The 12,002-nt window shown below is 32.6% G+C and overlaps 1 protein-coding gene across 1 annotated transcript in view; it reads right to left on the bottom strand.

Moving 5' to 3' along the window:
* The window catches only part of ZNF804A (zinc finger protein 804A), a 283,567-nt gene that overhangs the window by 46,447 nt on the left and 225,118 nt on the right, over positions 1–12,002 (bottom strand). The window contains exon 2 of the mRNA XM_039216603.1: positions 8,846–8,989. Coding sequence (XP_039072534.1) covers positions 8,846–8,989 — 144 coding nt within the window. The remainder of the gene's footprint in view (positions 1–8,845; positions 8,990–12,002) is intronic.

The raw sequence follows: 12,002 nt of genomic DNA, 5'->3' as shown, positions 1-12,002 counted from the left end.
AGAGAATTTTTGTCAGATTTTGTAACATGAATCATGCTTCCTTAGTTGGAAACATCATGCTGATGATCTGAACTTTACTTTTGATTGCACTGGGGAATGCCAATAAAGAGGTGTCAACTGTTTCCCTATTAATAGCCTACAAATAATAAAAATAGTTGTCCCCAACTGACTACACAGGCAGCATTTTCCAAATAGCTACAAATACACAGAGGTAAAATTTGAGCAGGATGAGGGAGTATTGCACCATATCATATCAGAATCTCTTAAAGAGTAAAATCTGTATGAAGACAATAATTTGGAGTTAATATATTTATTTTGACATTTTTTTAATTTAATATATTTATATGTATTATAGTGCCTACTGGATCCAATATATTTAGGTAAGCAAGTAATTGATAAGAAACATTAAGTAACAGTGACAATGGTTCCCCCCCAAAAACCAAAAACATAGACACAGACATATGTATTTGTGTGTGTGTACTTTTAGTATATACTGACATATATCTATGACTATATTTAAATGTAAAAATACACAGGCATGTTAACACATATCTTTAATAGAGCACCTATAATGTAAACATACAAAATTAAACTTATATCAAATGTTACTTCTATCTTAGTAATTAAATCTTATATCAAAGGAGTCAAGCCATATTGAAGAAATATTTTTTTACTATAATAAAAATAAAATTGTTAAGTAAGGAAATTTTGACATGTGCAACCATTTTGAAAATTATTTCTATGATATTAGTATGTCTGATCTCAGTTAGATTGCTAGATATTTTATAACCCAAAAATGTTAACATGATTTCTATATTTCATACTCATTTTTGAGGTTCTGAAAGATTGAAAATTAAGAATATAAGGCAAATATGAGAACAATTAATATGTCAGAATTTAAAATATTGAAGGAATCCAAATCCAACAACAGACGATGGCTAAGTTAAAAAATGCATGATGTGATATTATGAATCCATTAAAACAATTATTAAGAGAATTCTGTATAAATAGAAAAAATGCTATCGACAATATTAAAGTGAAAATAAATCAATTTGTTACCAAGTTAAACAAAAGAAGGAAGGGAGGATTTTCAGATCCCAAAATGGTTATATATATATGTGTGTATAACAAAAATGTATATTTTTAATGAAATAAAAATAAAAAGAAAGAACAAGTCATGCAAATTTAAATAGCTTTAATATTTAGTCTTTGAATAAAAATAACTATATAAGAGCAATTGGATTTACAAGGAGGAACTGGGGGTAGGTATTCTCTTTTCTCCTTATGTTCTATCTTTTCTGCCCCTTTTCCCTTCTTGCAGTAGTCCTCCAATAAAAACAAACAAACAAACAAACAAAAACAACACAATCCTTGACTCCCCAGTGCCTGACACAGTGGTTTCTTTTCATAGACAGCTGTAGGTACTGACAGGAAGCTCTGGCCTCCAGGACTCTAACACAGTGCTGTTCAAATGTCAAACAATGCATCACAGGTTGAAGTTAAATTCTTAGAAGTTGTATACCTCACCTTGGAATTAGGTGCTTATGCTCAGCATATATGCCTAACAAACAGGAAAACAAAACAAACAAACAAACAAAACAGAGAATCAGGCAGAACAAAGGATGTAAAAGAGTAAGTTGCTTTAGTGAATCCAGGGCCATATCCAGAATATTGGTTCTGCACAGGCTTTCCAAGAGATACGTATATGATATATTCCTTAAGTGCTTGATTTTCAAAAAGTAGGCAGAAGATGGAGATGACAGGCAAGAAGAGTGGAGGTTGGGGAGAATTCATAGGTAGTTTTGTTTGAAATTCTGCTTTACTTCTCAGGGCAATTTCATCATTAATTTAATATATTACTTGTCATAATGTAATGTTAAATAATGGTATCTGCATGTATTCTATGGTACATTCTATGCAGAATTATCTTCACATAGCATTAACTACTTTTAAATTGTCCTTAGACACCTTTTTACACACTAGGAAACAGATTTTGAATACCACTGATTACACCCAGAGAAAACAGAGCAGAGCTATGGTGACACATACACCAGAGAACAAGGAAGTGCTTTTAAAAAGTATAAATTAATCTATATAATATTAAATATATAATAAATCTATACAAATATTTTGAAGAACAGATGTACTCATAAAATATTTAGAGTATCACTATCAATATATTACAATAAAATAAAATAGTAAAATAAAGGGATACAATATTATTGATGCCACCAATCAAGTAATTATGGAACTTACAAGAATATACTTCCAGCATTAATAAATAATCATTAAATAAAAATAATGATACATAATAAATGGAAAATATACCATGCTCAAAAATTGGAAGAATATTGTTAAAATGTACATAACACTCAAAGCAATCTTCAGATTCAACACAATCCCTAAAAATAGTACCAATAATATTTTTCACAGATCTAGAACAAATAATCCTAAAACTTGTATGAAACCATGAAAGACTCCAAATAGCCAAAGCAATCTTGCAAAGGAACAAAGCTGGAGGTATCACAATCCCAGCTTTTAAACTATACTACACAGCCATTGTAATTAAAACATGTGGTATTGGCATAAAAACAGACACCTAATCAATGAAACAGAATAGAGACTCCAGAAATAAACCCACATTTATATATTCTATTAATCTATGGCAAAGTAGGTAAGAAAATATAGTGGGGAAAGGACAGTCTCTTCAATAAATTGTGTTAGAAAAATTGAACAGTTATGTGCAAAAGAATGAAACTAGACCACTTTGTTGCACCATATGCAAAAATAAATTCAAAATGGATTAAAGACTTAAATGTAAGACCTGAAACTATAGAATTCCTAAAAAAAAAATAGGTAGTAAACCTTTAGGTATCACCTTAGTAATATTTTTCCAGCTGTGTAACCCCCCAGGCAAGGGAAACAAAAGCAAAAATAAACAATTAGAACTATATGAAACAGAATATGTCCAACAGGCACATTGAAAGAATGTAAATTGGTACAGCCACTATGGAAAATAGTATGAAGTTTCCTCATAAAACTAAAAATGGAAATACGATGTGGTTCAGTTATTCCACTTCTGTATATTTACCAGAATAAAAAGAAAATACTAACTTGTAAAAAACACATACATCCTTGTTTATTGCAGCACTATCTATAATAGCCAAGAGATGGAAACAGCTGAAGTGTCCATCTTTAGATGAATGGATAAAGAAGGCATTGCATATAGATACACAATGGACTACCACTCTGGCACAAAAAAGGATGAAACCTTGCCATTTGTGGCAACATGGATGGATGGAGAGGGTATTGTGTTAACTGAAATAACTCAGACATAGGTACACAAATGCCTATAATTTCACTTGTATGTGGAATCTAAGAAGAAAAGAAAACAAACAAAACAAAAACAGATTCATAAATGTGGAGAACAAACCTGTGGTTGCTAGAGGGGGCAGCAAGAGGGGAAAAGGAGAAAATCATGAAGGGAATTAAGAGGTACAAACTTCCAGTTAAATAGTCCATGGGGAGGATTAGTATGGCATAGGGAATACAGTCAGTAATATTGTAATCACTTTGCATGGTGACAGATGGTAACTACACTTATTGTGATGCGTATTTGTGATATATTTGTAACTATGGAGTCACTATGTTGTACATATGAAACTAATATACTATGGTATGTCAACTATAGTTTAATTAAAAATAAAACAAACAAAGATACACCACTTTGGCTTAAAATGATTTTTGTTGTTGTTTTACAAAATGAAACTTTTAGTGGTAACAAACACAAAGGGGTAGAGGGACAGTCTTTTACCGGTTTACAATTCATAATGGACAATTATAAAATGAAATCTCTAATACTAGTTGCATTTCTCTACTGTAGTTCAGTTCTTTAATGCTTTTTCTCATAATTCTATTTAGATACCAAAGAGCATAAACATTAAAGTTTACTATTTTCACACACTCTGAGCAATGACTATTCAACAGACAGCTGTCACTCAGCCTAACAGATGGTGGAAGATGGAAAGGAAAGACTTGAACTTCCCTGGAAAGGTTTATGAAAATGGCTTCAGTTAAGGTACTGGAAATGATTATTTTATCCAGAGTCTGCCTCAAACTCAATAATGGACAAAAATTTCAGTTTAATTGTATCCAAATCATGGCTTTGAATATGAAATGTCAAAGCAATACAGTTCCATGATTAGCTAGACACACATGTGTACTTCTGTTGGGGCAGGCACTTTTTGGCCATGGGGAGGTTCTGTAGGAGGAAATCCTATTTCCACTTGTTGTTCTTATCCTCAAAAATGATTAAACAAAATAATAATGGTACAATTAGACTGAAGCACACACCGCAAGAAAAATCCCAGGGAAGGTGTTTGAAATGGATTGAATCATGCATTGCTTTACGTGTACCTCATATGTTCCTATTAGTTTTTAAATATTATTTTGCAGGTGAAAACTTGGACCCAGATATCAAGAAGTGAGTCTTTTCTCAAGTATCAGATTAGTGAATAGAAGTTTAAATTACTAGGAATGTTCAAATTTGAGAATAAATCTGCTCCATTTTTATAGCAATACAAGTCCCCGCAGGACCGGCACATTCCAGCAACCTGGCCTGACTGTGACTTCCTCTGGAGCAGAGAACAAAACAGCAGGATGTGAAGCACCGAATCTTGACTTGCTGGGGAAGGTCACGTCAGTGCCTTTTGGGAGATACTTCAGCCATACGGAAGCCACTAAAGCAAAAATCAAAATGTTTGTAGGGCAGCAGCAATAAGGCAATCATTCCCTTTCCTATTTCTTCATAGCATCAGTGTGACAAATCTCTTACAGTGAAAATAACTCTGAATTGCCCATAGGCTGCCGGGTGAGAAGACAGACAGTGTGGCTTTAGTTTAAGGGCAGATGAATAGGTCAAGGGTGTAGAGGAAATCTTTTTCTTTTTACCAGATGCTGAGTTTCACGCTTAAAAAATTTTTTCTATTCTTACTGACTAGAATTCAGAATGACATAACTTCCCTGGAAACTATTCTAATCATTGTTTTTTTAAAAATGTTTTTTAAATGTTTTATTTATTTCTGAGAGAGAGAGAGAGAGAGAGGCAGCGTGGGCAGAGGAGGGTCAGAGAGAGAGGGAGACACAGAATCTGAAGCAGGCTCCAGGCTCTGAGCTGCCAGCACAGAGCCCGACACGGGGCTCCAACCCACAAACCGCGAGATCATGACCTGTGTCAAAGTTGGACGCTCAACCGACTGATCCCCCCAGGCGCCCCACAAATCATTGTTTTTAACAGCATGATTAACACATAGTGTTATATTTGTTTCTGGTGTACGGTATAAAGATACAACAATTCTATGTACTACCCCGTGCTTATCTACTTCAAAACTGTGGTTTATTACAAAATCTTAAAAGCAACTTTGACTCTCGCCCACTTATATTCATATGGGAAGCACTGATTAGGAGTCTAAACTGTGTAAGATGTTGCACTAGATGCTGTGAGGAATGAAGACATAAAGGAAATAATCCTTGCCATTAAAGGGTCACAATTCAATGACTTTCAAGTTTCAAAGTTAAAAAGAAAATATTCTAAAAATGAACCCTGAATTGTGAACTATTGTGATCACCTCTGTACACTTGTACTTCTTCCTCTTTTTTAATTCTGTTAGCAAGTCTTAGCGATGAGAGCTTGAGACAGAGTTTGAAGCTATCCAAAGAGCATGGAGATGAGAGAAACAGATTTTCCTTTGAAGCTTAGAGTTCAAATGCAGCACATGGTCTGTCATAACACAGATTTGCAAAGACACATGAGGCAGGCATGCTGCTCACAGGTCAAGATTACCTGGATATGTTTTAGACTGTATTAGCCTTTTTGAAGCAAAAATAGATCCTTATTGGGAAGCCTAAATAAGGGCAGTCTCAAAGGCAAACTGTCAGTGTCCCAAACATTCTAGGAGAAAAGAAATTTTAGGAAATAGTAATAATGAAACTAGTTAAATCTTAAGCTTTTACTATTTTCCAAGTACTCCACAAAGTGTGGTCATGCTCATTCTCTCATTTATTATCCCTAACAATGAATATTTGAGTTAAATGAACCTTTGCATATTTTACTCAAGGCAGGTAAGTGGTAAGGCTGGGACTCATTCCACCATCATCTCCTCCCTTTCTCCCTGAATCTGGTGGTGCTTGGAATCACATCTGTGTGGCAAGTGAAAGTATCGATATGTTCTCTTTGCCTCTTTTAATTCCATTCAGGAAGTATCTAAATCACATGTAGGGTTTTCCTACCTGAAAGTTAAGGGCTAGTAATATGGACTTTGTTTCTTGTGGAGGATTTTTTTTTCTTTCTTTTCTCCCCCCTAAGGAAACCAAAGTGATTCCTTTGTTCCTCAGATAGGTTAATATTTTATGAAGATTTTTATTTGTTTGTTTTGTTGGTTGATTTTTGTGTCTGTCTTTCTTTCTTTCTTTCTTTCTTTCTTTCTTTCTTTCTTTCTTTCTCTCTCTCTCTCTCTTTCCTTCCTTCCTTCCTTCCTTCCTTCCTTCCTTCCTTCCTTCCTTCCTTTCTTCCTTCCTTCTTTTTTTGGTTGCAAGTATTATTTATTCAGGGTTTGTTTTGTTTTTCCTTTAACTTCATATATATGTAGTAAGGTGAAATGTCTCTTCGAATCCCAGGAAAGGGTCTGTAGATGAGTTGTTGGATTACTTTTATCTGAAAGCCACTCAAAATCAGAATTGCCATTTCCATAATGCTCCTTCACTTGTACATGGCCACTGACATCTCATTCTTTGTGTATTGTCTTGTTCTCTCTTTTTGCAAACCATCTTTCTCAACTTTTCAATGTACTTAGCCACAACCCCATTATATTTTCAAGTGTCAGAGCTAACCATGTCAGATAGTAAGCAGTTTTTTTTTTTTTGTATCTCAATTTTAAGTTCTCAAGAGAAAAAGATCTGAATTATTCACCTCTAAATTTCATTTCTCCTTACTTCATTCAAAGTAGCCAAGGTGTGGAATCATGTGGTAGAATCACTGATAGCAGTCATGAGGGTGAGGCTGTTGCTCAGAAAAAGAAGAGTATGTTTTTGGAAGACATGCCAAAAGATTTGCCAATATTCTATGGAAAGGGGTTATAATGACCGTACAGATTTTAAATATTTTTAGCTACTATAACATTGATTCATGCTAAATTAATCAGCTAAAACTGCTATCTATCAGAGTTCATGGCCATTCAGACAGATACCCTGCCTCTAGGCCCTGAAACCTCTGCACATTATCAAAAGTGGCCCTTTGGACTTTCAAAATAACAATGCAGACCCAGCCTGAATTTCCTTAGCTTACCTGTGTACAGTACATAGTATTACTAAATACACTAAGAATATGGAACTCGAAAGGTCCTCCTGATAATTTTGTAAGTTTGATCTTCCAGGCAATCTATGATCAAATAAAGCATTCTTTGGCAAAGGATATTAATAGCTGGTAAGATATTCTTAAAATACATATACACATATTTCCAAATACCTAGTTTCAATGAAACATATATGTAATAATATATCTTTTGCCTTTAGATACTTAGGAAAAATCAGAAGAACAGCTCTCTCAGATTTACCTCAGACTTACATGCAGAGAAGCATTCCAGAATCTTTTTATAAAATAAATTCCACTGACTGTAAAATTAAGTCAATACTATTGCCTGATGGATTTTAATGTTAAAATCAAGCACTGATCTATGAATGTGTGTACACATATACACATATATGTATTATGCATTATTATGTAAGAAAAGGAATGATATTTCTATCAAAAACTTTCCCTTAACTAGTGCACAAGCGGACCGGGGGAAAAAGAAAGGCAAGGGCAGGTCATTGAGTTTAGCAAGCATTAATTAGTGATGTATGTAAATGACGGCTAATGTACTCCATACAATAGCCTTCTCAAGCATAGTTTTGTTGGCATAAAGAACAGGAAGAATAACAGCAAAAGAAAAAACATCTACAATTGATTCATAAGCCCTCAGTATGATCACTTCCCCCTTTTCTTTCTTATGCTAAGTAACTCTATGTTAATGGAAAGTTGATTCAAATTCATGGGTTAAAAATATACCTTGTATTAATACCCAAAGGGTATGTAGCTGGTATTTGTGAGTGATGAGTCAAAAAGGAAAATATTTATAAATTAATAACTAAAACTGCCGTATCATATCAAATTAGCTAAATACATGAAGTTGCACTGATAAATGTAATGCATATGAGAAAATGAATCTGTATTATTAACTTCACTTCTGACATCACTGTTTTAAACTCATCTTTACATAGAGTGTTCAAAAAAATCAATCTTAGATTTACAATTGATAGGGAAATTAAAATAATATTAAAACTATATCATACACATATAAAGTACTTATTTCACCAGTGAGCATGGATTATTTTTACCATGTTTAATTAGCTTTTTTCACATTGTAATGTTAGTTTAAATGGGAAATGGTTTCTCTAAAGAATTATGAATAAATTCATTTACATTTGATAAATATCATTAATTGTTCTAAAACACTTAAATATTAATAAATTTGAAGACTTTAGAGGATCACCACCTGTAGAATATAATTTTAAATTACTATCAATCAATAAAAGGCAACTGACTGGTATTTTTTCATGCTCGTATTAATTTCAGACTTTACCTTTGGTGCTTTTTTTTTTTTTAAATGTCCTTAAGTCATCAAATTATCATCCTAAAATGACATCTATAAAAATTGCATAATAAAAAAATAAAAATATCATATTTAAATAGCTTAAATTATTGTAAAAGTTCAGAAATATCAGATTTTTTTGGACACCTCTTTCTTACCTGCTTGTGAGCATGGTCATATGAGTTAATGTGATTGTCAAACTCTTGATGCTTATAGTACTGCTTGTCACAGAGTTCACAGTAAAAATTGGCCTTCAGATCTTCCAAAGCTTTTGCTATGGTGTTCTCCTTCTCAGCATAATCCTAAAAATTAAAATTGCAAGGAAGACAGCAATTAGTTCTTCCCTAAATTGACTTTTTTCTGACAGTTGTCAATTTTAGCATAATAATTAGAGTTAGAAACAGAATATAACAAAGAAAAATAAAGCAAATTCCAGCAAACTAAGTCAGAAGAAATTATGAGCTGAAGAGAATAAAAGATTAACACAAGAAGCCAAGATAAATGGTGGGAAGAACAGCAAAAACATGCAGAAGCAAACCAGAAAAAGAAATAGAAGCCCTTGTTTGAACAAGTTCCTGTGCTGTGTTGGCAAAGAAGAAACCAAAATCATAGTATGTTGATTCCACCGCTGACTTCTGGCAAGGCTTAGTTAATATAAAACTTGTAAATTCTGAACATCTAAAATGTGTCCTGCATGAAGAAGTCCACATTGGTGCACAAATATTCAAGTTTGGTATTTTCATTTGCTCGTTTCTTTAAATATCTATATAGTAACATATTCATCCCAAGTAGATTTCATTTGAATAATGTTTTCATCTTGACCCATATCATTTTAAGTTGAACTTTTGAAAATTCTCTAGTCTTTAGAAAATATGATTCTTTTCTGCAAGTTATTTGCCTAAACTGAAAAGGATTAAACTGTATAAGCAGATTGCTTTCATCATGCTCACAGTAAATAAAGATGGCTATATAATCAAGCCCCTGAAAAAATGCAAAAATGTAGTCAGTTATCATTAGCTTTCATTTACGAAGCATAAAATAGCAAAATGTTTGTGGCTTTTAGGTTTTCTTAACTCTAAATTTACTTGCTGTTTCACAGTCCCTTAAATGTCAATGTTGTTAGACATAAATAAATTTTACATGTTGAAACATTGTTCAAGTCTTTTGCTGAAGTGCTGCTATGAAAATCTAAACTTCAGTCCTTGCCAGAGAATATATTATGTTCCTAACTTAAAGATTCTCTCGTACTCAACTCCTTTACAATTCAAATTAACTACATATTCAGGCCTTTTATGTGCTACTGTAAGAAACTAACTGTCTCCGGCACTGTGATATGGAGATGAAATGACATAGCCCTCTCTATGTCAATGGCAATTGTCCTCTCTCTAAATACACCAGCTAGAAAGGACTCACAGTTTGAATGTTTAAATTGTTTCTACAAAGTGATTTACTAATTGTAATTATGTAAAAATGACTAATACTTTTCTTACTTTATTGCACTATGTGCACATATTGCATACCAAAATTCACCATATTTGTATATATACCTTCTGATATATATTATAGTAACTAATAAATATATTTGCCACAGTCTATAAATACAAAACTCAGTTTCTCACTGTAAAGACAAGATCCATTGTTCTATTCGTTTTATCAACTGCACAGAGGTGGTAAATTGCAAAATCATTCAAATTGTTTATTTGTGATCTATCAATTAAATAATTAATTTACCATTTCTCATCAGGTTTGTGAAATATTTCCTATGATTCTTTTTTATTACTTAAGATATGTTTTTTGAAAAAACGGCTGGTTTAAAAAGATGAAAATGAGTCGTATATAACTAAACTTGTTACTGAAAATTTACAAAATCTTAAAAATAATACATTGTGGATTAGCCAATTTAAATGAAACAAAAATTAAGTACTATGATTTCATGGCTAAAGTGTGTGAAACAGAGATAAAATTCCAATCAATATGAGTTATATTATAATGGCAATAGTTTTTGGCTCAAAGCTGAATTAGCCTCCAAAATAATACTCTTGAACAGCAATTTCTTTGCAAACTAGTTGATCCTCCCCATTAGTTATAATTACAGTTAAGCTACTTCCTCACTCAAAATATTTCATTATTTCTTATTATTGTGTAGGGTTATTTTGTTCTTCCTAAGATTGATATTCCCTCAGAGAGGCAATAATTGTTTCTTACTTATTCTTTCCACAAAAATCAGAATTTTTGTGTAAAGCAAACTGAAATTCTCAGGTAAATTGCATTCTTCCAAAACACTAGCCTTTGCTGAAGTTTGAAGAGATAAACAAATCTAAAAACAATAGCTAGCATTTACTCAGTGCTTGTTTAGGATCAATCACTGATTAAGAGTGTGCATGTATTAGCTCACTTAATCCTGATTAAAGTTATAGAGATGTGTATTTTAGACATGTTCTCATTTTATGCTGAAGGTACCACAAAGCACAGGAAAGTGAAATAATTACCTCATGGATATATAGTGAATAAATGTGAAGCCCATACTTGAACCCAAATAATCTGGTTCATAGAATGTCATTATGTTTAAACTTTTGAGCACATTAAAAAAAGGAGAAATAGTACAATAACCCTCATACACCTATCAACTGACTTCAATTATCAACTCAATTACGAGTAGCTATCCTATCTCATACTCTTTCCTCTGCCCCAGATAATTTTTAAGGAAATTCCCAAGTTCATATAATATTACCTGCAAATGTTTCAAAATGTATTTTTAAAACAGGACTTTTTAGACATATCATCACAAAACGAATAGTAGGCATAAAGAAACAAACACAAACAATGAGGAAACCACAATCATTCCTTACTATCATCAAACACACAGTGTGTTCAAACAACTACAATCATCTAATAGTTTTAACTAGTTTGTTCAAAAACAGATTTCAAGTAAAACACATACATTCCCATGATCTGATATATTTTCTAATCTCTTCTATCATAAGTCTTTCCTCTCTCTGTTTTTTTTAATTGTTACAATTTATTTCTTTGAAAACTTTAAATCATATTTCACATTTTAAAATATCTTGAGAACTATAGAAATATTACAAGAATATGATAATAAATTCTTACATGGTTTTCATTAAATAAAATCATCACTAATATTTTGACATATGTTGGTTCTATCATCTATCTCTCTATCTATCTATCATCTATCTTCCTCTAAGACATTAAAAGAAATACAGCAAAGCAGAATGGGGCACCTCAGTAGCTCAGCTGGTTAAATGGCTGCCTCCTGATTCTGGCTCAGGTCATGATATTATAGTTTGTGGGTTC

The sequence above is a fragment of the Hyaena hyaena genome, unplaced genomic scaffold (genome assembly GCF_003009895.1).
Source record: "Hyaena hyaena isolate Hyena2069 unplaced genomic scaffold, ASM300989v1 scaffold_642, whole genome shotgun sequence".
NCBI classification, from domain to species: domain Eukaryota; kingdom Metazoa; phylum Chordata; class Mammalia; order Carnivora; family Hyaenidae; genus Hyaena; species Hyaena hyaena.
The sequence above is the reverse complement of the archived record's forward strand: the minus strand, read 5'-3'. Positions and strand labels throughout refer to the sequence as shown.